Source organism: Pseudophryne corroboree, chromosome 10 (assembly GCF_028390025.1).
Source record: "Pseudophryne corroboree isolate aPseCor3 chromosome 10, aPseCor3.hap2, whole genome shotgun sequence".
NCBI lineage: Eukaryota > Metazoa > Chordata > Amphibia > Anura > Myobatrachidae > Pseudophryne > Pseudophryne corroboree.
Window position 1 is genome coordinate 325,077,041 of NC_086453.1, and position 27,581 is coordinate 325,104,621.

General features: G+C 49.0%; 1 protein-coding gene across 7 annotated transcripts in view; it reads right to left on the reverse strand.

Annotated features, from left to right (window-relative positions):
- Positions 1 to 27,581, reverse strand: part of LOC134966647 (scyllo-inositol 2-dehydrogenase (NADP(+)) IolW-like) — a 455,266-nt gene that overhangs the window by 254,021 nt on the left and 173,664 nt on the right. For 4 of the 7 annotated variants that reach the window (XM_063943552.1, XM_063943551.1, XM_063943553.1 and 1 more), the window contains exon 2: positions 16,928 to 16,984. The exons of 2 other annotated variants lie outside the window; for them this stretch is intronic. Coding sequence is in view for 2 of the 5 variants with exons in the window: in XM_063943548.1 (XP_063799618.1) it covers positions 16,928 to 16,984 (57 nt within the window). In the remaining 3 variants the exon portion in view is untranslated. Of the gene's footprint in view, positions 1 to 16,927; positions 16,988 to 27,581 lie in introns of all 7 variants that reach the window. One more of the 7 variants, XM_063943547.1, reaches the window with a different exon arrangement.

Genomic DNA, 27,581 nt, shown 5'->3' on the forward strand with positions numbered 1-27,581 from the left:
TCATTTAATTTCTCAGATTCAGGAAAACTACAGGTAGGTTTTTCCTCACCGAACATAATACCCCTTTTTGGTGGTACTCGTATTATCAGAAATGTGTAAAACATTTTTCATTGCCTCAATCATGTAACGTGTGGCCCTACTGGAAGTCACATTTGTCTCTTCACCGTCGACACTGGAGTCAGTATCCGTGTCGGCGTCTATATCTGCCATCTGAGGTAACGGGCGCTTTAGAGCCCCTGACGGCCTATGAGACGTCTGGACAGGCACAAGCTGAGTAGCCGGCTGTCTCATGTCAACCACTGTCTTTTATACAGAGCTGACACTGTCACGTAATTCCTTCCAACAGTTCATCCACTCAGGTGTCGACCCCCTAGGGGGTGACATCACTATTACAGGCAATCTGCTCCGTCTCCACATCATTTTTCTCCTCATACATGTCGACACAAACGTACCGACACACAGCACACACACAGGGAATGCTCTGATAGAGGACAGGACCCCACTAGCCCTTTGGGGAGACAGAGGGAGAGTTTGCCAGCACACACCAGAGCGCTATATATATACAGGGATAACCTTATATAAGTGTTTCTCCCCTTATAGCTGCTGTATTGTTTATACTGCGCCTAATTAGTGCCCCCCTCTCTTTTTTAACCCTTTCTGTAGTGTAGTGACTGCAGGGGAGAGCCAGGGAGCTTCCCTCCAACGGAGCTGTGAGGGAAAATGGCGCCAGTGTGCTGAGGAGATAAGGCCGCCGAGAAGGGGGCGGAGCCTATCTCCCGTTTTTCTGTGTATTCTGGCAGGGGTTAAATTCATCCATATAGCCCAGGAGCTATATGTGATGCATTTTTTTGCCATCCAAGGTGTTTTTATTGCGTCTCAGGGCGCCCCCCCCCAGCGCCCTGCACCCTCAGTGACCGGAGTGTGAAGTGTGCTGAGAGCAATGGCGCACAGCTGCAGTGCTGTGCGCTACCTTGTTGAAGACAGGACGTCTTCTGCCGCCGATTTTCCAGACCTCTTCTGTCTTCTGGCTCTGTAAGGGGGCCGGCGGCGCGGCTCTGGGACCTATCCATGGCTGGGCCTGTGATCGGTCCCTCTGGAGCTAATGTCCAGTAGCCTAAGAAGCCCAATCCACTCTGCACGCAGGTGAGTTCGCTTCTTCTCCCCTTAGTCCCTTGATGCAGTGAGCCTGTTGCCAGCAGGTCTCACTGAAAATAAAAAAACCTAAACTAAAACTTTCACTAAGAAGCTCAGGAGAGCCCCTAGTGTGCACCCTTCTTGTTCGGGCACAGAGATCTAACTGAGGCTTGGAGGAGGGTCATAGGGGGAGGAGCCAGTGCACACCAGATAGTCCTAAAGCTTTCTTTAGATGTGCCCAGTTTCCTGCGGAGCCGCTATTCCCCATGGTCCTTACGGAGTCACCAGCATCCACTTAGGACGTTAGAGAAAAGGTTTTTCTTCCGATCGAAAAGGTTCAGGAGCTCATGACCATGGTCAGGAACCTATTGAAACCAAAGAAGGTTTCAGTGCATCAGTGCACGCGGGTCCTGGGGAAGATGGGGGCTTCATACGAGGCCATCCCTTTCGGCAGATTCCATGCGAGGACTTTTCAATGGGACCTCTTGGACAAGTGGTTGGAGGAGGGTCATAGGGGGAGGAGCCAGTGCACACCAGGTAGTTCTAAAGCTTTACTTTTGTGCCCAGTCTCCTGCGGAGCCGCTATTCCCCATGGTCCTTACGGAGTCCCCAGCATCCACTAGGACGTCAGAGAAACATTACTTACCAAGTAACAATGCAGTACATAACTAAACAAAGTCGTACTGAACCAGATAACGGTTGCAGGAAATTGAAGTGCTGGGCGGGCTCCCAACATCCTCTACGGACTACGAGAAAAGGATTTACCGGTAGGTAACCAAAATCCTATTTTCTCTTACGTCCTAGAGGATGCTGGGATCCACATGAGTACCATATGGATGTACCAAAGCTCCCAGAACGGGAGGGAGTGCGCGGAGGCTCCTGCAGAACCGATTGGTTTCTGATGCTCTGAAATTCAGTCAAAGTATCGAACTTGTAAAACTTTGCAAACATGTTCGACCCAGACCAAGTTGTAGCTCGGCAAAGTTGCAATGCTGAGACACCCCGGGCAGCCGCCCAGGAAGACCCCACCTTACGAGTAGAGTGGTCCTTAAAAGATTTTGGACACGGCAGTCCTGCCGTAGAATAAGCGTGCTGGATAGTGAAACGAATCCAGCGAGAAATAGTCTGCTTAGAAGCAGGACACCCAATCTTCTTGGGATCATATAGGACAAACAGAGAGTACGACTTTCTGTGACGAGAAGTTCTCTTCAGAGCCCTTACAACATCCAAGGACTTTGATGTAATTGAGGAGTCAGTAGCTACTGGCACCACAATAGGTTGGTTGATATGAAATGTTGACACAACCTTCGGAAGAAACTGCCGACGTGTCCGGAGTTCAGTCCTATCTTCGTAGAAGATCAAGTAAGGACTTTTACAGGCCAAAGCCCCTAATTCTGACACACGTCTAGCAGAAGCTAAGGCCAACAACGTGACCGCCTTCCAAGAAAGAAATTTGACCTCAACCTCCTGTAGAGGTTCAAAACCAATCCGACTGGAGAAACTGCAACACCACGTTAAGGTCCCAAGGCGCCATAGGCGGTACAAAGGGAGGTTGGTGTGCAGAACTCCCTTCAAAAAAGTCTGAACCTCAGGGAGGGCAGCCAATTGTTTCTGGAAGAAGATGGAGAGGGCCGAAATCTGGACCTTCACAGATCCCAACCTCAGGCCCATATCCACACCTGCTTGCAGGAAGAGGAGAAACCGTCAGAGTTGAAATTCCACCATAGGAAACTTCTTGGATTCACACCAAGAAACACATTTCTTCCAAATATGATGGTAATGTTTAGACGTTACCCCTTTCCTAGCCTGTATCAGGGTAGGAATGACCTTCTTCGGAATGCCCTTCCAAGCTAGTATCAGGCGTTCAACCTCCATGCCGTCAAACGTAGCCGTGGTAAGTCTTGATAGGCGAATGGTACCTGCAGCAGTAGATCCTCCCGAAGAGGGAGAGGCCTCGGCTCTTCCTGCAAGAGATTCAGAAGGTCTGCGTACCAAGCCCGCCTTGGCCAGTCCGGAGCAATGAGGATCGGCTGAACCCTTGATCTCCTTACGAGCTTTAGAACTCTTGGAATGAGTGGAAGAGGTGGAAACACATACACCGACCGGAACACCCACGGAGACACCAGGGCGTCCACTGCCACTGCTTGTGGTTCCCTTGACCTGGAACAATAGCGTTGAAGCTTCTTGTTGAGACGAGAGGCCATCATGTCTATTTGGGGTAACCCCCAAAGGTCTGTAATTTCCTTGAACACCTCCGGATGGAGACCCCATTCCCCTGGATGGAGATCGTGTCTGCTGAGGAAGTCTGCTTTCCAGTTGTCTACTCCCGGAATGAAGATTGCCGAGAGCGCCAACGCGTGTCTTTCTGCCCAGAGGATGATTCTCGTCACCTCTGACATTACAGCTCTGCTTTTCATTCCGCCCTGTCAGTTTATGTAGGCCACTGTCGTTACATTGTCCGACTGCACTTGAATGGCCCGATTTCTTAGAAGATGGACCGCCTGAAGAAGACCGTTGTAGGCGGCTCTTAGTTCCAGGATGTTGATGGGCAGGCCGGCTTCCAGACTTGACCACCTTCCTTGGAATATTTCCCCCTGAGTGACTGCGCCCCAGCCCCGAAGGCTCGCATCCGTGGTTAGAAGGACCCAGTCCTGAATCCCGAGCCTGCGGCCCTCCAGAAGGTGAGGCAATTGGAGCTACCAGAGGAGTGAAATCCTGGCCTTTGGCGACAGACGAATCCTCTGGTGCATGTGGCGATGAGATCCTGACCACTTGTCCAGGAGATCCAGTTGGAAGGTCCGAGCATGGAACCTCCCGTATTGGAGAGCCTCGTAAGAGGCCACCATCTTTCCCAAAAGGCGAATGCAGTGATGAACTGACACCCGGGCTGGCTTCAGGATATCCCGGACCATTGTTTGTATCACCAATGCCTTTTCCTGCGGAAGAAACACCCTCTACACTTCTGTGTCGAGGATCATCCCCAGAAAAGACAAACTCTGGGTCTGTTCCAAATGTGACTTTGGGAGATTCAGAATCCAACCGTGGACTCTGAGTAGGTGCGTTGTGAGAACAATGGACTGCAACTTGCTCCTCTTGGATGAAGCTTTATCAGCAGATCGTCCCGATATGGAATGATGTTCACCCCTTGTTTGCGGAGGAGAACTATCACCTCTGCCATCACCTTGGTGAACATCCTCGGTGCTGAGAGGCCAAATGGCAGGGCCTGGAACTGGAAATGAAAGTCCAATAATGCGAAACAGAGATAAGCCTGATGCGGCAGCCAAATCGGAATGTGGAGGTACGCATCCTTGATATCCAGGGATACCAGGAATTTCCCCTCTTCCAGGCCTGATATCACCGCCCCTGAGAGACTCCATCTTGAACTTGAACTCCTTATAGGTTCAGAATGGGCCTGACCGAACCATCCGGATTTGGTACCACGAAAAGGTTCGAATAGTAACCTGTGGTTTGTAAATGAGGGGGAACTGGTACAATGACCTGTGCCTCCACCAACTTCTGGACAGATTCCTGTAGAACAGTTCTGTCTGCCAGTAGAACTGGCAAGCCCGATTTGAAAAATCGGTGGAGGGGGGAAACTTTGAAATTCCAGCCTGTATCCCTGGGACACAATATCTATCACCCAGGGATCCAGGCCGGACGATACCCAGACGCGGCTGAATTGTCAGAGTTTCGCTCCCAACGGCACCACCTCCAGGCCGCGCGGTCCACCGTCATGCGGAGGACTTTGGCGTACCTGAAGCAGGCTTTTGTTCCTGGGAACCTGCAGCAGCAGGTTTCTTGGATTTAACTCGACTTCCCCTAAAAGGTGGTATTGGACGGTTTGGCCTTTCTAGGCTTGTTAGGCCGAACGGACAGAGATGCTGATGAAGAGAAGTATTTCTTCGGAGCAGGAGCAGCTGAGGGAAGAAACGGAGACTTACCTGCTGTAGCCGTGGATATCCGCACATCCAAAGCTTCTCCAAAGAGAGCCTGATCTGTGTAGGGTAGGGACTTCACACTTTTCCTGGATTCCGCGTCGGCAGACCACTGGCACAGCCACAGTCCCCGACGAGCTGAAACAGACATGGAAGAGATCCCTGCAGCCATGGAACCCAGGTCTCTCATGGATTCTACCATAAAACCTGCTGAATCGTGAATGTTACGCAAAAAACAAAATCAACATCCCCTCTATCCATCGTATCCAAATCCTCTAGTAAGGTAACCGACCACTTTACTATAGCCCTTTCAATCCATGCACTAGCAATAGTGGGACGTAATACGGCCCCTGAAGCAGTGTACATTGATTTAAGTGTATTATCAATTTGTCCATCAGCCAGCTCCTTTAAGGCGGTAGATCCTGAAACAGGTAAAACCACCTTTTTTTGAGAGTCTGGACACAGATGCGTCACTAGGCGGGTTTTCCCATTTTTTGTTATCCTCCTCAGGGAAAGGAAACGCCACCTGGACCCTTTTAGGGATCTGGAATTTTTTCTTTGGGTTTTCCCATGCTTTCTCAAATATAGCATTCAATTCCTTTGACGCAGGGAAGGTTAGCGAGGCTTTCTTATTTTCAGTGAAAAAAGCCTCCTCAACCTTCTCAGGTGTGGTATCATTTACATTTAACACATCCTTGATAGCCTCTATCATTAATTGCACTTTCTTTGCAAGAAGTCTGGTAGGAGGGGCATAGAGGGAGGAGCCCATTACCGTCTGTGGTATCAGAATCGGTATCCGTGTCATCTTGCGTGATGTTAACAAGCGCACGTTTTTGGGAGTATATAGTGGGGCGTCCTGAGGTACCAGAATCGGGCCATACTGCCATGGAGTTCTGTAATACCTGGGTTGCAGACTCATTACTCGCAACCCTGTCAGAAATCTGAGTAATCCAAGATTTGATATTGGAAAACCATTCAGGTTCCCTTACTGAAATCTGTGCTAAACCGGTGCTATCCTGATTACATGGAATGGGATCATCCGCAGCATATGACACAGTGTCCCTGGACATAGCTAAAGGAGACCACCAAACACTCCACACACACACACACACACACACACACACACACACACGTGAGGGCAGACAGAGTTTCCACCCCAAGAATGGCAAGAGAGACAGAGATTGGAGCCAACCCACACACAGTGATTTTACCAAATGGAGACCAGTTGTCAGCGCTGACTGTACACATTAATAGGATACACAGTCGTATTGCCGCCGCCGCCCCCCCCCCCCCCCTTTCCCTTCCCTCTACAACCCCCTGGTGCCGTTTACAGATAGCTGGAGTTGCTGTGGAGGGACCTTCTTTCCTGGTCAGCGCTGTGCAGGCAGGAAAAATGGCACTGAAACGCTGCTGGGTCCGCTCTGAGGAGAAGCTCCGCCCCCAAAATGGTGCTGTCTTCCCGCTCTTCTTTGGCTTATACCGGCCTGAGGATTTAGTGCTGGCTGAGATCCTGGAACCCCGACAGGCTTCTGGACCAGTGTAGGGTGTAACGCTGGCTCAGGGCGCCCCTCACAGCGCCGCACCATGTACCGCTGAGCCATCCCTAAAGCGCAGTTAATACTCCTACCCTGTTGCCGCCATCTTCACACCGACCCCCCGCTTGCTAGGGGGGTCGGTGTCTCACTCGCCACTGATTCTTCAGCTCTGCAAGGGGGTGGCGACATGCTGCTGGGGCGAGCGGTCCCCTGTGGCGGAGAACGATCAGACCCCTCTGGAGCTCAGTGTCCAGTCAGCGGAGACAGTGGCTCAGACCCTGCAGGGCGGACACTGCTTTCCCCCTCAGTCCCTCGCTGCAGGGAGGCTGTTGCCAGCAACAGCAACTATAAAACAACATTATACTAGGAAAACTCAGGAGAGCTCCCCTAGCTGTGACCGGCTCCTCCGGGCACATTTTCTAAACTGAGTCTGGTAGGAGGGGCATAGAGGGAGGAGCCAGCCCACACTTTCAAACTCTTAAAGTGCCAATGGCTCCTAGTGGACCCGTCTGTACCCCATGGTATTAATGTGGACCCCAGCATCCTCTAGGACGTAAGAGAAATTCACATTCATTATAGCACACGGCATGAGCCGAAATTCACATTATAGCACACGGTATGAGCCGAAATTCACATTATAGCACACGGCATGAGCCGACATTCACATTATAGCACACGGCATGAGCCGAAATTCACATTATAGCACACGGCATGAGCCGAAATTCACATTATAGCACACGGTATGAGCCGAAATTCACATTATAGCACACGGCATGAGCCGAAATTCACATTATAGCACACGGCATGAGCCGAAATTCACATTATAGCACACGGTATGAGCCGAAATTCACATTATAGCACACGGTATGAGCCGGAATTCTGTGGTAGCCGCAGCCAAGCAGCACCTCAGTGCTGGCTGCGGCAGATGATCGTCGTGGCAGGCGCTGGGCGGAAGTACTGTACGGCCGGGTGTGCTGCCTGACTGTGGCTGCTGCAGATGATCGTCTTGGCGGGACCCGGCCATCCATCCCGGCGCCGGTATGTGTAGGGTGGGCGTTCGCCCAAATCGCCCCCGCTAAATCCGCCACTGGATTGACATGATGCGGCCATTAGGGGACCAAGTGTCACTTCCTGTTTTTGAGCGTGCCAAGATCAGTGGTAGCTTCACTGGCTTTGGCTGTGTTATAACGCTGACCATCCTAAGGGTCACTCAGATGACTGATGCTCAGATGCAGCAGCGGATCACAGAAACCGTCAGAAGGCGTCTATCTACACAAAGCACCTCCTGCGGCATTAGCATATTTTAGCACAGCCTCTGCGTACAAAATCGCAGCGGCTCTGCAACATCTCTGAATCAGACCCAGAGTGTGCACATACAAGGAAGGGGTGTGGCCAAACTACAAGGTGGGAGCGGTCACATTACATTGTGGGAGTGCCAAACGCTTTGTACGTGCTGCACTTTTTCTCCCCAGAAACTCCCATTCAATGCTACACGCACCTGTGTCATCTGTACAATATGCAGTATGGATTCCGATACAGGTTGGATTCATGGCATTTACCTAACATCTACTCTTCTTTAACCATTAGACTGACAAAAGAAGAAGAAGAGATGAAAGTAACCAGAGGCACTGTGTCACACAGAATGGCAGGATTACACTGTGTGTGGTAACCAATAGATCATTATCTTTTGGGATAAAGTTATTGTGACCTAATTTACAGAAGCAGTAATAATGTTCCCTAAAGGCACTTTTTCATTATAATTGAAGTAGTTTCTTCACTGGCCAGGTGCTCCCTGCTCACCCCCGGCCGTGGAGGCCATTCTCTTCTTTATGCTGTCCCACGGTCTTTGCACACAGTGAAAGCCGTTAGCGCCTGGATCCCACTTGCCATTATGGAGACAGGACAGACCATTATTAATATAGATTCCACATAGAAATTAACTTTATTAAATTGTTCTTGAGTTAACTGCAATATCACCTAAACCCTGTCCATCCCGCTTCATATCCCTCTTCATGCTGCTCCTCTCCTCCTTGAGAAAGGAGAAGCGATTGATAATGCTACACAACAGCTCCCAGTCATTGCTACTCAGAGCGATGATGAAGGCTGGCGGATAGAACGCTGCACAGTGATGAAGGCCAGTTGAAAGTGTGCTGCACAGTGATGAAGGCGGGGGATAGTGTGCTGCACAGTGATGAAGGCGGGGGATAGTGTGCTGCACAGTGATGAAGGCGGGGGATAGTGTGCTGCACAGTGATGAAGGCGGGGGATAGTGTGCTGCACAGTGATGAAGGCCAGTTGAAAGTGTGCTGCACAGTGATGAAGGCGGGGGATAGTGTGCTGCACAGTGATGAAGGCGGGGGATAGTGTGCTGCACAGTGATGAAGGCGGGGGATAGTGTGCTGCACAGTGATGAAGGCGGGGGATAGTGTGCTGCACAGTGATGAAGGCCAGTTGAAAGTGTGCTGCACAGTGATGAAGGCGGGGGATAGTGTGCTGCACAGTGATGAAGGCGGGGGATAGTGTGCTGCACAGTGATGAAGGCGGGGGATAGTGTGCTGCACAGTGATGAAGGCCAGTTGAAAGTGTGCTGCACAGTGATGAAGGGCGACGGACGGCGCGCTGCACAGTGATGAAGGGCGACGGACGGCGCGCTGCACAGTGATGAAGGCCGACTGACTGCGCGCTGCACAGTGATGAAGGCCGACGGACGGCGCGCTGCACAGTGATGAAGGCCGACGGACGGCGCGCTGCACAGTGATGAAGGCCGACGGACGGCGCGCTGCACAGTGATGAAGGCCGACGGACGGCGCGCTGCACAGTGATGAAGGCCGACGGACAGCGCGCTGCACAGTGATGAAGGCCGACGGACAGCGCGCTGCACAGTGATGAAGGCCGACGGACAGCGCGCTGCACAGTGATGAAGGCCGACGGACAGCGCGCTGCACAGTGATGAAGGCCGACGGACAGCGCGCTGCACAGTGATGAAGGCCGACGGACAGCGCGCTGCACAGTGATGAAGGCGGGGGATAGTGTGCTGCACAGTGATGAAGGCGGGGGATAGTGTGCTGCACAGTGATGAAGGCGGAGGATAGTGTGCTGCACAGTGATGAAGGCCAGTTGAAAGTGTGCTGCACAGTGATGAAGGGCGACGGACGGCGCGCTGCACAGTGATGAAGGCCGACTGACGGCGTGCTGCACAGTGATGAAGGCCGACTGACGGCGCGCTGCACAGTAATGAAGGCCGACTGACGGCGCGCTGCACAGTGATGAAGGCCGACTGACGGCGCGCTGCACAGTGATGAAGGCCGACGGACAGCGCGCTGCACAGTGATGAAGGCCGACGGACAGCGCGCTGCACAGTGATGAAGGCCGACGGACAGCGCGCTGCACAGTGATGAAGGCCGACGGACAGCGCGCTGCACAGTGATGAAGGCCGACGGACAGCGCGCTGCACAGTGATGAAGGCGGGGGATAGTGTGCTGCACAGTGATGAAGGCGGGGGATAGTGTGCTGCACAGTGATGAAGGTGGGGGATAGTGTGCTGCACAGTGATGAAGGCCGACGGACAGCGCGCTGCACAGTGATGAAGGCCGACGGACAGCGCGCTGCACAGTGATGAAGGTCAGTGGATAGCACACTGCACAGTGATGAAGGCCAGTGGATAGCACACTGCACAGTGATGAAGGCCAGTGGATAGCACACTGCACAGTGATGAAGGCCAGTGGATAGCACACTGCACAGTGATGAAGGCCAGTGGATAGCACACTGCACAGTGATGAAGGCCGACGGACAGTGCGCTGCACAGTGATGAAGGCCAGTGGATAGCACACTGCACAGTGATGAAGGCCAGTGGATAGCACACTGCACAGTGATGAAGGCCAGTGGATAGCACACTGCACAGTGATGAAGGCCAGTGGATAGCACACTGCACAGTGATGAAGGCCTGCGGGGAGAGAACTGCACAGTGATGAAGGCCTGCGGGGAGAGAACTGCACAGTGATGAAGGCCTGCGGGGAGAGAACTGCACAGTGATGAAGGCCTGCGGGGAGAGAACTGCACAGTGATGAAAGCCAGGAGGGGAGACAATGGGGGCAGATTCTGAGCCATGTTCCTGTATGTGTATCTTTTGTCAGTCGCACATCTGCGACTTTATGCAAATGCCGCAAGTAAGCCCTTCCCTGGTGTACATCCTTGTATCTAATGTGCAGGGTCTGACACAACCGCTGTTGGCGTCCGAAGTCGCTGAAATACCAATTGGCGCGTTTTTAATGCACCATCAATCGCACCAAGGAAACATGCACCACCCCTATGGCAGTGTCTCGGTCCACGTATGCCCTCCTAGATGAGCAGCTGGCGTCTCTGTATGCAGCCGCTTTCATCTACATGCCAGTGGCACTAGTATTACCATAACACGCACATAAAACGGACCTTCTCTATGCATCCACTATGTCACCCTTTCACCAATCCACCACCCAATACATTATCAAGACACTTCTGATACCGTGCGCCTCCCATACGCTTCAATCACAACTCTGGCTCTGTGCGCACGCTATCCGAACGCAAGCACAATGTGACTCACATATATGTGCAAAGTAGATAAAACACTCCACTGCGCCCGTCATCTATAGTGCGTGCAACTCACAACCAGGCCCTGGAGACGGGAGAGAGCAGATCATCATGTGGAGAAGAGACAGCAGCATGACTGAAACCTATCTTGAAGTTAGTACATTCACATGACCTGGTCTCCTGATTTCAGAGCATGGGCGGAATGTAATGAAGTCCAAGTTCGGTGGCCGTGCGGGATGACGGCCGAATTCAGATTTGTCTTTAAAAAGGGCAATCATTTAGAAGGCTAAACCACGCCTTGTAAATGATTGCTCCTTTAAAAAAAAAAGTATTGCATTCGGCCGGCATCCCACTCTGCCGCTGAACATGGCCTTCATTACATCCGCCCCATAGCTCATGTTTAAAGGATATCCTGTTCCATCTTCTAAGTGTCTACAGCAAGCTTTCCCAACCACAGTCCTCAAGGCACACTGTCAGGCCAGGTTTTAAGGATATCCGTGCTTGAGCACAGGTGAGTTAATACCTCAGTTACCCACTATTTATGCTAAAACTCACCGATATTATCCCTACAGACTGTTCCCCAATACATGCATGTCTTTCCCCCCAATCTGCTGTGTCTGTCCCTTACGCCTGTTCAACCAAAACCCCTCAAAAACCCAGGTCCGGCCTGGGTAGTTGAACACCGTGTCAAAGCGGCTTGAAACCCCATTAACGCCTTGGGCTGGACACAGGTTAGTGATGGGTCTTCTCTCTGCCGGCACTTGGAGATGACATCATCTCCAAGCGCCGGTGAACCGGCTCTCCCTATGCTTTTAGCGCGACTCTGGTCAGATAATCCGGGTCGTTCATTTACAACGCAACGTTCCCTGGGACCTTCTCAGGTATGACCCAGGTAGCTAGCAAGGCCGCATTCCCGGGTATAGCAACCCGGGTTATTTTTTTCATACCCCTTCCCACCAAACTTCGACCTGTGCTGCCATGTCAATAACCCAGGTCACAAGTTTGGTGGAAAAAAAAGGTATGAGGAACTGCTGACCACGAGCTAGGTCATGGCTTTTCCACCTGGTCGACTCCTGGTAGGAATCTGCTATTACTACTTGCCCTGAAGACCACAAGCAAGATTTGGGTGGAGACACTGCACTAGATACAGAGGGGACCTTTCATTTACACACCTATCAACATGCAGTCGCACCACAGAACGTGTACGGTAAACATATACTGTGGGACCACTGAGTGAGGACATCTTTACGCTGCTACTGCGAGAAAGAGCTCGGTTGCAACGTTAGCATCTGTAGTAGTTGGTATCCGTTCACATAGTCGACCATGTTATGGTCGACAGTCATAAGGTCGACCACTATTGGTCGACATTGACATGGTCGACATGGATACATGGTCGACACGTGAAAGGTCGACACGTGAAAGGTCGACATGAGTTTAACTTTTTTTTCTTTTGGGGAACTTTTCCATACTTTACGATCCACATGGACTACGATTGGAACGGTAAAGAGTGCTGAGCGAAGCGGTAGCGGAGCGAAGGCACCATGCCCGAAGCATGGCGAGCGAAGCGAGCCATGCGAGGGGACGCGGTGCACTAATTGGGGTTCCCAGTCACTTTCCGCAAAAAACGACACCAAAAAAAGTTAAAAAAACTCATGTCGACCTTTTCATATGTCGACCTTTCATGTGTCGACCATGTGTCCATGTCAATGTCGACCAATAGTGGTCGACCTAATGACTGTCGACCATAACATGGTCGACCATTCATACCGGAACCGTAGTAGTTACAGCACTGTTCCTATAATGGAGAAGTTTTCACAAATGATGTAATAAACCTAGCAATAGGAGAACTAGAAAGCTAACCTACACATACATTGGGTGTAATTGATAGAGACTCTTCATGCAATACCATATAAACACTGACAGATGTAGGGAGCCATTGTCTCATCCCAGCCTTCTTCTTTTGTCAGTTCACATTCCCATGTCCCCAGATGATCTCAATAAATCTGTCAAATCCTAATTGGCCTAGTATTGTTATACGGTTATAGGAGGCCCCTGTCTCTCAACCACCACATTATCTGTAATAAGAGATGCTTCAGAGACACGATCACTCCCAGTAATACATTGCATGCAGCCCAGAGACTATTATTTCTGCTACGGTATAATAATCTAAGATGTAATAGTCTCTTATACTTAGTACTACAGATACTGTGCAGTGACACCATGTACTGTCTTGTTACGCCAAGTGCTACCGATTGGTTAAGCGAATAGGGAAAATGGGTGAATGGCCTGGCCAAGATGACCCACAGTGGGAGTATAAATCTATACATATATTTCCATTGCGGGATATCGGAGCAGTAGCTACATAGACCAATTTAGGAGGCCATGCAGCTTCACAAAGCGTTTCTGCCTCCTGGAGGATCCCCATCTTACCACTGTCATAGGTGGGCGGCACTAATGACAGTATCAATCAAAATACACAGTTACTAGGTTACAGAAACTGACCGTTGCTCTGAAATTTGACTCCTCCCAAGAGTGGCAGTGATAGACATATATATATATATATATATAATTTCTTTGAAAGTCCGCACTCACATCAGAAAAATCCATATATAGGGGTGCTCCTCAAAAAACCCCAAGGAGAATTTCACATATACCAGGTATCCGAGACCAAAGAGATCTCAAAAGAGGGCACTCACCAGTCCAATAAATTAAAAGGCTTTTATTAGTTCATCGCAGTCATCAATAAATAGTCGACGTTTCGACCTATAAGGTCTTTTTCAAGACAGTCACCGCAGACATCCAGTCAGCATGCCAGCTAACAGCATACTGACTATGCCTACTGGTTAATATTGAGCTTTAAATAGATTTTATTTGTTTAAAATACTAGATAACTATGATACATAGGTGTTTTGTCTACATGCAGCAATGACATTGGCTAGGCTGAGATTTATGGCATTGATGGTTTATTATAACTATATAGTGGAACGCAGCCCGCTGTACGTGTGGAGCGCATGTGATGCGCGTCCGGCACTTCCGGGTTTGCGTTCCACGAGGATGACAGGATGTGTCTCATTAGCTGGTGAAGTGTAATATAAGCACTTCCGGGTGCTTCCGGGTGTATATACTGTGCTTTTGCGTCTTCAACATTGGGTGAAATATACTGCAGCATTATTTGTAGATGCACTGTATAGTGCATCTGGTGAGTTGGTGGGTATGTATTATATGCATCTGTGAACGTTTAGATTTTGTGTCCTACGTTGTTGTTATTTGTAGTGAGCCGGTGGAACGCATATGATGCACTTCCGGTATTTCCGGGTGTGCACTGTGTGTCCCCGGCTGATGGTGGTTAGGAACAGGTGTGTATAATTGAACCTGCTGATATGTATGGTGTAACAGACCTTTGTGTTAGTGTTATCTTGTGATATACTTTATGCAGTGTTGGGGCGCCAGCATTGTCAGGTGTGGTCATTGATTACTGATGATTGCCTAATTAATGTTTGCTGTGTTGCTATATAAGGGGACCCGGTAGGCATAGTCAGTATGCTGTTAGCTGGCATGCTGACTGGATGTCTGCGGTGACTGTCTTGAAAAAGACCTTATAGGTCGAAACGTCGACTATTTATTGATGACTGCGATGAACTAATAAAAGCCTTTTAATTTATTGGACTGGTGAGTGCCCTCTTTTGAGATCTCTTTGGTCTCGGATACCTGGTATAGGTATATATATATATATAATATTTATTTTTAAAACTCGGGGAGATGTATTAAGCAGTGAAAAAAAAAAAAAAGAGTGGAGAAGTTGCCTATGGCAACCAATTAGCACTGGAGTAACATTTATAATTTGCTCATTATAAAATTATACAGAGCAGCTGATTGGTTGCTATGGGCAACTTCTCCCTCTTTTCACTGCTTAGAAAACTCCCCCATAGGGTTAATGTATCAAGCAGTGAAACGAGTGGAGAAGTGGACCAGTGGAGAAGTTTCCCATAGCAACCAATCAGCGTTAAGGTAGCATTTATCAAGTATCTTTATCGGGATGTAGTTGGAATCCTGGCTGCCACAATCCAGGCAGTCAAAATACTGACGCCGGAATCCCGACAGCACCGCCAGAACTATTTCGGCTCCTGGGTGCCCACGACACCCATAGACATGGCGAACGTTGCGACCCTGCAAGGGGTTTCGATCCACTTGCCCCTCTGCCGGAATTCTGATGGTCGGGATTCCGGCATTGGTATTTGACCGTCGGGATTCTGACCACCGGGATCCCGTACCGAACCCTATTTATCAAATGTGTAAAAAGGGGACTCTGCCTGGCATAATGTGTAAAAAGGGGACTCGTGACCTTATTCAGTAAGATTGCAAATTCTGCCAGCAGGAGGCTTCCATAATTTCTGCGACCGCGCAATTAGTGAGCGGTCGCAGAAATTATGGAAGTCTCCTGCTGGCAACGGCTGGGGGCCGTCGGCATCTTTTTGATCGGAGCCGTTAATGCCTCTGCCACGTCCCCGTTTGTAAGCCCCCGCAACGCTCCACCTTGGAAACGGAGCGTTGCCGCTCCACAAACGCCCGCTTGCAAATACTGCAGGGAACATGCGGGCGTATGCATAGGCTGGGACCGCTGGGCAAACTTAATTATTGCGATTTGCAATCCAACCTGAATTAGGCCCTCTGCCTGGCGTAATGTGTAAAATGGGTGCTCTGTCTGGAATAATGTGTATAAGGAGCTCTACCTGGTGTATTTTGTATAAGTGACACTACTGTGTGGAGAAACTTGAATAATGTAGGCTACTGTGCAATGCAATAAGAATTTGTATAATTGTGTGTCCAGGCCCACTCCCCAAGAAGCCACACCCCTATATTTTTTGCACGCCTTAAGGCCCGTACACACTGGCTGATACATCGGCCGTTCTCTTGAACGGCCGATTTATCGTGGGTCCGTCAGCCAGTGTGTACGGCCGATACGTCTGTGAACTCAGTCGTTCACAGACGTATCGCGACGGCCCCGCAGGACAGCCGACGGCCAATATATCTGCCGATATATTGGCGCGACGCTGTGTGTACGGCGGTCGGCCAGCCGCCCGTACACATGCTGCGGCGGCCGGCGGTGATTGACAGCTGAACTGGGTGGGCGTGTGTACACGCCCGCCCAGTTCATGACGTCAGTCCCCGACGGATCGGGCAGTGTGTATGCACAGCACACTGCCCGATCCGTCCATAGATATATCTGTAGATCAGTTGATCTACAGATATATCTTTCCAGTGTGTACCCACCTTTAGGTGTGCACTGTCACTGAACAGATGTCAAAATCCCGCCCAGTGGAAAGCACGACAATCGACATGCCGACTGACAGGGACTAGTCCCACTCGTTGGTGTCCACGACACCCATAGAGTGGGAACAGAACCTGTGGGGAGCGCAGCAGGCCCGCAAGGCGCTTCGTTGCACCCCCACCGGCAATCTAAACGACAGGATCCCGGCCTGGGTATGGTCACCCATACCCAACCCCAATAATTTGATTAAAAATAACCTACCACATGAGTAATGGCACGTATGGGTGCAGCACCAACTCTGAGGCATAACAAAGGGATTTTCCCATTATTAAATAATTGGTCTCCAACATTTTCACCTTCAACATTTACACTTTTACTAGTGCAGGATCAATACTTTTCCTTTTCTATAATATGTATAATGCAAGACAAGCAGAAATAATATTAAACAATGACTATGGGTATGACACCACTATCTATGCCATACTTACTGCATCAAAGTCAATGTGGTCGCTTATCCCATATGAGCTTTCTTTATTCTCAGATTCCTGCTAAAGACAAGGGAGAAATAAGTCACCATTGGGTATATTACCAGACAGGATAAAAGTACCTGAAATTCAGCATATTAAAAATAGGAATAACAGTTTTTCTGTATTTCTAGCAAAGAAAATCTAAAAACGTTTATTAAAACGTTGTTTATTAAAAAGTAAAAATGACCAGAAGGATGGCATAATCCCTGGACGAACATGATAATATGTTGGGATTGTCAATCTTTTTGGGCTCTCAAGTGTGTTTCAGACAGTGAGGACAGATCTTAATCTTATACAGGAAACAGGTGTGCAACCGCATTGGCTCAGGGTGTGTACAATATCAACGCTCCCGTCTAGGGCAACCAGCATCTTCCCTCATGGTCACATGACTAGGATTTCAGTTTGCGATGGACATCTTTATCACTTCATCTCTCTCAAAGGTTTCATACTCTGTGTGGAGGGAAATAGAGATAAGGTACAGGTGGGGGGATCCGGATTGAAAGTCGACAGTAACTAGGTTGACAATGTCTAGGTCGACCACTATTGGTCGACAGTAACTATGTCGACAGGGTCTTTAGGTCGACGTTCTAGGTCGACAGGTCAAAAGGTCGACATGAGTTTTTCACATTTTTTCTTCTTTTTTTGAACCTTTTCATACTTAACGATCCAAGTGGACTACGATTGGAACGGTAATCTGTGGCGAGCGAAGCGGTAGCAGAACGAAGGCACTATGCCCGAAGCATGGCGAGCGGACGCGGTGCACTAATTGGGGTTCCCGGTCACTCTACGAAGAAAACGACACCAAAATAACATTAAAAACTCATGTCGGCCTAGACACCCTGTCGACCAAAAGTGGTCGACCTAGACATTGTCGACCTAGTTACTGTCGACTTTAAATACCACACCCACAGGTGGGGAAGGACCATGTCAACAATCATCATGTTGACATTGCTGAAATGTCGACAAGCCGATCCCGTGTGGCCCAGCAGCAACTCACCTAGTCCCAGCAGCAGCGTATCCAGCGGTGGCGAGCAGTTCCGGCAGAGTCATCTGATGCATCAGCATTCCAGTAAGTACAGTCCGCCTATCCCTAACCCTTACTCTCTCCTCCTCAGTATGTCGACATGTCATCTGAGGACCTTTAAACGGGTGTAGTATGGTATGCCGGCGGCTGGGCTCCCGGCGACCAGCATTCCTGCGCCGGAAGCCCGACCGCCGGCATACCGACAGTGTGGCGACCAGGGCCACATCAGAGGGGGACCGCGGGGACTCGAGAAAGGGGGCCCACTCCTTGCTCCTACTGCCAATACCTGGAGAGCTGCACAGGCAGAACAACAACAGCGGGCTGATGTGCAGGGAGGACTTAAAAACAAGGCTTCCCTGCGTATCAGCTCTGTGAATAGTTTCTGCAGGTCCGCAATACTCCACCTATATGCAACGTCACGATGTGTGACATCACATAGGGGTAGAGCGGTGCGGCAGAATCTTTTTTTTTGGTGGGGGGGGGGGCCCTGTCTATTTTGTCAGTCCCGGGCCCCCCAATTTCTGATGGCAGACCTGGTGGCGAACGCAAATGAGCCCCTTGCGGGCATGGTGGCCTCCCTCCAGGGGAATCGTGGACGAGGGAGAAAAAGTGTCGGTATGCCGGCTGTCGGGATTCCGGTGCCGGTATAATGAGCGCCGGGATCCCGACAGTCGGCAACCTGAAGACCACCCCTTTAAACAGTGTGACATCATAACGGTCAACGTTCTGACTGCATCCCAAAGGAGGCCGAAAGGAGGTGCAGGGGAGGGAGAACACAAGAAAGGGAGGCACACAGGAGCATGTGCAGGGGAGGGGAGGGAGGACGTATGGAAGAGAAGCACATAGGATATGCAGGGAAGGGAGGACGCACGGAAGGGAGGCACGGAGGAGGATATGCACGGGAGGAAGGATGCACGGAAGGGAGGCGCAGTAGTGATGCAGGGGAAGAAGGGTACAATGGAGAGGTGCAGTGGTGATGCAGGGGAAGGAGGATGCAAGGGAGGGAGGTACAGTGGTGATGAAGGGGAGGAAGGGTTCAAGAGAGGGTGGCGCACTGGTGATGCAGGGCAGGAAGGGTACAAGGAAGGAGGCGCAGTGATGCAGGGGGGTACGTTACATATATTGGGTGGCACTTGATATGCCTCCTGTCAGGATCCCGGTGCTCAGCATACCGGTGCTGGAATCCCAACAGCCGGCATACTGACAACAATTTTCCCTCTTGGGGTGTCCATGACACCCCTGAAGGGAGAATAAATAGCGTGGCGCGCAAGGGGCTCTTTTGCGCTCGCCCCACTGCCGGTATACTGGCGGTCAGGATCTCAGCGCCGGTATGCTGGACGCCGGCATGCCGTAGTAGACCCACATATATGAATGGTTTAGGCAAGATTTTTTTTTTTTTTTAATACAGCTTCATAGAATATTTGCCCTCGTTTTGTATTTGTTAGGGGAATTTTGCTAACTGTGTTCTCTCAATAACTTGGACAAATAACCCTTCCCTGCAGATGTGGCACAGACACGTAGATGTGAGGGTTGGAACTTGGGGGCAGACTTTAGCATACGTATGGCTCAGGTCCTAAAGAGAATACCTCTTCTGTATTGTGCCATCTCTAGAAGAGAGGGGACTATGGTGGTCATTCCGAGTTAATCGCTAGCTGCATTCGTTCGCTGTGCAGCGATGAGGCAAAAAAACTGCACTTCTGCGCATGGAGCGCAATGCGCACGCGCTTCATACTATTACAATGGCCAATGTAGTTTCACACAGGGTCTAGCGAAGCATTTCAGTCGCACTGGTGGCCGCAGAGTGATTGACCTGAAGTGGGCATTTCTGGGTGGTAACTGACCGTTTTCAGAGAGTGATCGTAAAAACGCAGGCGTGCCAGGAAAAACGCAGGCATGGCAGGGCGTGTTTGTGATGTCAAAACAGGAACTGAACAGTCTGAAGTGATCGCAAGCGCTGAGTAGGTATTGAGCTACTCTAAAACTGCACAAAAGAACTTTGTAGCCGCTCTGCGTACCTTTCGTTCGCACTTTTGCTAAACTAAATACACTCCCAGTGGGCGGCGGCATAGTGTTTGCACGGCTGCTAAAAACTGCTAGTGAGCGAACAACTCGGAATGACCACCATATTCTACTTTTCTTGCTTGCTTTATTTTGAGCATGGAGATCAGGACCATCGACACCGCATGACGTGTCATGAAAATGAAAGAGGAAGCAGTTTGACAGATCGCAGAAGAAAATAGTTTTAACCTAGATGTGTTGAAATAGGTGACCCAGAAACAACCTTTTGTACTGTACTTACTACTCTATATAAGAAAAGCCAGACTAGAATATATATTTGTTTTCTAGAAAAACATCCATACTGTACTGTACATACTCAGGGAAGTGATCAACACTGAGGAATGAGGCAGGCTAGGAAAGGACAACCGCTTGTAAGTGGAGCTAATACCCCTTTTCCACTAGCTGTTTTTACCCGTGTTTTTGCACGGGGGCGCGCATCGACACGGATTTTTAGTAGGTGGAAACGGGTCAACACGGGTTGAGTGACCCGGGAATCCAACCCAGCTATTTACCTGGGTAGAACACGGTAATGACACGGATAGCGGTGCAGTGGAAACGGTCATTACACGTGTTTTCAGAACCGAGTAACGCTCTGAGACGCCGATTGGTGCTTCTGGGGCACTGGAAGATGATGTCATCCCTGGGAGACACGCTGGGCACATGCAGGCATTGAGGCAGCAAACAAAACACTCTGAAGTCGCGCTGGGTACATACAGATTTTTATTGCAGCAGCTTCCAAACAAACAGACAATATACAGCAGCAGAAGCTCCAGCACAGCAACATGGCTAGCCATATCTGGTCAGACACAGAGATCAAAGAGCTGCTTAATATTCGGGGAGAGGAAGAAATAAGAAGGCAGGTGACTGGAACAGTTAAGGATGCTATCGTCTACAAGAACATATACCTTATGCTGGCAGAAAGGGGCATCCAAAAAACCCAGCAACAAGTCGTTAACAAATTGAAGGCACTACGCAGACAATTCACCAAAGTACACGACCATAACCGCAAGAAAAGTGGTGCTGGGCGTATGGAATGGCCATATTATGACCTATGCTATAGTGTCTTCGGCAAAACTGCGATAACAAATCCCATAGCACTATCGTCATCCAGCTCTGCCAGTCGCCAGATGTCAGTCGACGAGGACTGAGGAAACACAGCACAGCCTTCCCAGCTCACAATGCAGCCCATCATCCCCGCTGCTTATATCGGACAGCAGTTTTGAAGACTCGACCGTCAATGATGATTCCATCAGTGCCACTATTGAGGACGTACCACAGTCTCAGGCGGAGACGTCGCAACCCCCCAAGACCACGACTTTGCGCTCAAATAGTAAGTATTACCATTACAAATACAGTTGCAGCAGTCCCTATATGTAAAGGCATGGTAATGTTGCAGAGTATAGCTAGTGTGCAGGTGGGAGAAGGCCACAAACACGTATATGCTACCACTGCTATTTTTTAATAGAATCATGGTAATGTTGCAGAGTATAGCTAGTGTGCAGGTGGGAGAAGGCCACAAACACGTATATGCTACCACTGCTATTTTTATATTGTTGCTTACATTCTGTTTCATCTCCTTCACAGTCTACAACGTTTCACAGCGGAAAAAGAAACTGAACAAAACAGAACAAACGGTCAAAGCAATGAAGTCCATTATCGTGGATCACCTGCGTGAGGCAGATAGTGAGCTCAATGCCCAGGAAGATGCACGGCTTGAGAGATTCCTTGCGTCAGAAAAAGAAATGCATCAAACTTTTATGAGTCAGTTAATGACCATGCATGATAGGCAGATGAAATTTTTTGAACGCACGTTTGCACGTACCATAGGGAATACCACACAAACACAACAGCAAGACACAGCCTACCCACAGCACCCATATGGTCCATACAACTATGAGCCTCCCTCAAATCCCCCAACACAAATCCCGCAATCCTCAGAATTTCGGGTATATAGACAACTGCCTTAGAGCAGCGGGTTATAAAACAATGTTTGTGTTTTAAGGTTATGTTTGCACTGTATCCTCAACCCTGATACCTACAAATGCAAACATTATTTTGATTTTACAGAGTGCCCTGTTGGCACTTTAAAGTTTTATAGTGTTACCTCAGAAAATGGGCAGTGGGATCCAGATATTTGGGCTACCTTTTTATATTGTTACCTCAGAAAATGTGCGGCAGTGCGATCCAAATATTGGGGGTGACCCGATATCTGCCAAACCAAACATTAGGGTTTTTTTTTTTTACAGAGTGCCCTGTTTGCACTTTACTCTTTTACCTCAGGGCAGGTGTCTTCACCATGTGGCCCTCTAGCTGTTGTGGAAACACATAGCAACACATGCTGGTACATGTTGTTCCACAACAGCTGGAGGGACACATGTTGAAGACCCCTTGCGTTATGTGGAATTTTACAGTGACATGTTTGCACTTAAATATTTTATAATGTTACCTCAGAAAATGTGCGGCAGTGCGATCCAAATATTGGGGGTGACCCGATATCTGCCAAACCAAACATTAGGGGTTTTTTTTTACAGAGTGCCCTGTTTGCACTTTACTCTTTTACCTCAGGGCAGGTGTCTTCACCATGTGGCCCTCTAGCTGTTGTGGAAACACATAGCAACACATGCTGGTACATGTTGTTCCACAACAGCTGGAGGGACACATGTTGAAGACCCCTTGCGTTATGTGGAATTTTACAGTGACATGTTTGCACTTAAATATTTTATATTGTTACCTCAGAAAATGTGTGCCAACTGTTTAAAAGGAAAAATATAATAACAACTTTTGAACCAAATTTTTATAACTGAAAAAACGAAATAAACAAAAATTGTTTGCACACAAAAACTTGTCTGTTTTCTCTACTGCAACATTGTTTGAAGATTAGCTGCAATGGTGGCCCTTATGCACTCGCTGGCAGCGTCATGCCCCCCCACCAAGCCTGGTGCATCATGTACAGCGACCCCCGCCCCATGATCATGTATATTCCACTCGGGGAGAAAGTTTTCCTTTTGTATCTCACATATGTTATGGAGAATGCAGCAGGCCGCTACTATATCTGGCATTATTTTCAAGTCCACATCATTCCTCTTCATGAGGCAGCGCCAGCGTCCTTTTAAACGCCCAAACGCATTCTCCACTGCCATACGGGCCGAACTTAGGGCATGGGTATATGATGTCTGTTCGGGGGATAAGTGAACATGCTGGGTGTAGCCCTTCATTAGCCAGCGCTGTAATGGGTATGCTGCATCACCAATGAGATGGACCGGGATGTCCACACCATGTACGATCACCGATTTCTGTTAATAAAACATTAATATTATTACAGGGGTAAAACTTGACTATTGGTTTATGGGCGAACATTAGTTTAAGTAGTAAATAATCTTACCTCTCGAGGGAAAAGCCATCCACCAAGCTTGTCCTCAGCAATACTGTAAAGATCGGAGTTGGCGAGAACCCTTGCATCATGTGACCGTCCGGGCCACCCTATGAAGACATCTGTGAAACTAAAAATAAAGGTTTATGCATTATCATAAAACAGGCCAAGCCTATTTCAAACACATTAGTGAAACAGTGCTTACCAGTATTTGTGGTCCACTACAGCTTGCAGAACAATGGAATGCCAACCCTTACGATTGTAATAGTCTGCTGGGTTGTCATGGGGGGCGATGATGGGGATGTGGGTCCCATCTATGGCACCAGCACACTGTGGGTAGCCACGCTTCTTAAACCCTTTTATAGTCTCATCTAGCCGCTGTCCTTGTGGCAAGGAAATAAAGCGATGGTACATGGTATCCAGCAATGCCCGCGTGACCTGGTATACAATCTTGCAGACCGTGCCAATCCCTACTCCAAATAAACTGGAAACTGTGCGATACTCTCCAGGGGTAGCATACCACCAGAGAGAAATTGCTAATCTCCTGGCTGGCTCAATGGGCTTACGGAACCTGGTGGTCTGCATGGTTATTGCGGGGGACAGTAGTTCCAAAACATACTCGAATGTAGCGCGAGACATCCTGAAGTTTGACATCCACTGCTCCTCCTGATATGCTAGAATAGTCTGCATGAATGCTTCCCCATGTCTGCGATCTCTCATCCACATTCTTCGGCTTGGTGTACAGTTCATTGTTATGAAAGAAATAACAACAGTGGATGATATACGCGCTCTCCTCCTTTTCAAATATTTGCGTCGATAGGTAGCCCTCTCTGCAAAGAATTGAGCTCTCCTTCTCCAGCTCTGCAGTAGGTAGCACAAGGTGAAAAGCTGCATCAAGCTGTCTGTAGCAGAAAGCAGCAGTAAACTGCAAACAGTCTGCGACTCCATGCTAGACACAGCTACTGCACCGGTGTCCATTGCTGCAATGCTGTGAGCAGGCCCCACCCCTCCGTTTTGGTCCTTTTGATGACATCATCTTGATGAGACAGTAAAAAGTCCATTTGTAATGACAGCAATAGGCTTTTACAGAGCTTACCCGGGTTAGGTGGAAACAGATCAGACACGGGAATAACCCGTGTCGAAGTGTAGTGGAAACGGGGGAGCCGACACGGGTTGTAGCCGTGTTAAACTTCCCGGATCGGACACGGTACGTAGGTGGAAAAGGGGTATAAACCTGGGTAATAATATTTGATATTCTGTAGAAAGGGAGCGGTATGTTTTCATATTTCTTTAAAATTCATCTCAGTTCAGAGGTTTCTGGTTGAGAAGTGCCATATTTCTCACGATGGTTCATACTCACCATTAGGCCTCAGGGTCAATCGCAAAAGCACAAAGAGGTGCATTTAAGGACACGTGTGCAAATAAAGTTACAGCAAATTACGAGGTAGGTTTTTCTTTTATTTAGTATTTTAACGGGTGGTATTCAGTATGTCGGCTGTTGGGATCCCGGCGCTCAGTATACCCACACCGGAACCCAGACACCCGGCATACCGACAACTATTCTCCCTCTTGGGGGTCCATGACACCCCTGGAGGGAGAATAAATAGTGTGGCGCGCTTAGCGCGCCACCGTGCCTGCAGCGTGGCGAGGGCAGCGAGCCCGCAAGGGGCTCATTTACGCCCGCCCAGCTGTCGGTATGCCGGCAGTCGGGATCCTGGCCGCCGGCATACCATACTACACCCATTTTAACAGGCACATTTTCTCCGAATTTTACTTGCAAAAGATAACTTAATTATGTCACTGTAACCCGTTAACCACTTTTTATTCACACAGATGCTTCTATGCAGCAAGATGACACTTCATTAAAACAAAAAAAAAAATGAAGATTCATAAGAAGTTAAAACCAAACGAGCAGTATAAAAATCCTGCAAAAGCCAATTTTGCATGCGGCTCACACTACAGACGTCGCAGATCTGTACTGCACATGTGCAATATGGGTCCGGTGCATGCACCAAGTACCGAACATAGGTACTTTGCATCATGCGTCACTACTACAACTGGACCTGATTCAGGCCTACTGCCAGGAGAGGGTAGCACTACAAATTTGCCTCATGTAGCCCCACCCCCTCACTAACTCCTCCACCCCTTTCCTTATCATTAAAATACACTCCCTCTTATCCTTTTCAACGGGATGTAGTCAAAATACCAGCTGTTGGGATCCCGGCGTTCAGGAGACAAATGCCGGAATCCCGACAGCCAGTGAAATATTGAAGGCCAGAATCCCGAGCACCGCCGGGAATTCCCAATCGGTTGATGGGTCCATGCCACCAACCAAGTGGGAATATAACCTGTGGCGAGCCTCCAAAGCGTGAACCAGAATTCCGGCAGACGGGGATGCCGCTGTCGGTATACTGACAGCCGGCATCCCGTCTGCTGGTCACACATATGTACTCCTTTTCAATCTGCCTTTGACTCTTGCCTCCAATCTCGCCTTGACTCTTTAACCCCCCCTAAGCAGACTCCCACTCTCAACCTTTATTCTTTCCAGCAGTCTTCTAAGACCCATACATACTGTATCTTCACTATAGCCTAACAGCACCTGATATTACTCCCCTTGATTCAGCTACAGTCCCATCACCACCTGATTTCACTCCCCCTGAATGTTCTACCAGCTACTGTGCCATCACCATCTGATTTCACTCCCCCTGAATGTTCTACCAGCTACGGTGCCATCACCATCTGATTTCACTCCCCCTGAATGTTCTACCAGCTACTTTGCCATCACCACCTGATTTTACTCCCCTTGAATGTCCTACCAGCTACGGTGCCATCACCACCTGATTTTACTCCCCATGAATGTCCTACCAGCTTGTGCCATCCTCACCTGATTTTACTCCCCTGAATGTTCTACCAGCTACTGTGCCATCCCCACCTGATTTTAATCCCCCTGAATGTCCTACCAGCTACTGTGCCATCCCCACCTGATTTTACTCCCCCTGAATGTTCTACCAGCTACTTTGCCATCACCACCTGATTTTACTGCCCCTGAATGTCCTACCAGCTTCTGTGCCATCCCCACCTGATTTTACTCCCCTGAATGTTCTACCAGCTACTGCCATCCCCACCTGATTTTAATCCCCTGAATGTTCTACCAGCTACTGTGCCATCTCCACCTGATTTTACTCCCCTGAATGTTCTACCAGCTTCTGTGCCATCACCACCTGATTTTACTCCCCTTGAATGTTCTACCAGCTACTGTGCCATCACCACATGATTTTACTCCCCTTGGATGTTCTAACAGCTTCTGTCCCTTCACCACCGGATTTTACTCCCCTTAAATGTTTTGCCAGCTACTGATCCATTGTCAGTTTGCCGTTTTGCTCTAGACTGAGCCTGGTCAACTTAATGCTCTTCAGTATACCCTTCCACCGGTCAGCTGGTAAAGCATGTTGGGATGTCTAATTTCAAAACAGGTTGACTGTACGGTCTCACAAGCTGATTACAGTCAACCACAGTATCTGACGCACATTTGCACCTCCTTCAGCCACCTTATATTTTATATGCAATTTGTATTTTCTCCCCAGGAGTTGACATTCTGGGGAGGATGAAAGCATAGAGTTTACAAAGTGATTTCTCAAAGCCTCCCTGCAGCATACTGTAGTGTATTGTGCAATTGACGAACCCTCACAAAAAAAAAAATGCCACTACAAATGAATGCACTGACCTTTAGCACTTGTGAATACTGCAGACAACACTAGAATGAAGCCAACGCTTGTCAGACAGTGTGTATAAAAGGATCATACACTTACATCATTTTTTTAACTATTAATGTTAAACTTAAAGCACTTTTACTAGGTTTTAAAAACAGATGTTGAACACCTGAATTCAAAGACCAAGGGGGTCCATTCAGAGTTGTTAGCAAGCCAAGAAAGTTAGCAATTGGGCAAAACCATGTTGCACTGCAGATGGAGCAAATGTAACATGTGCAGAGAGTTAGACTTCAGTTTGCACACACCACAACCAAATCTAACTCTCTGCACATGTTACACCTGCCCCACCTGCAGTGCAGCATGGTTTTGCCCAATTGCTAACTTTCTTGGTTTTCTAACATCTCTGAATGACTCTCCAAGTGCAAGGGCTAACGATACATGCATGATTATCTC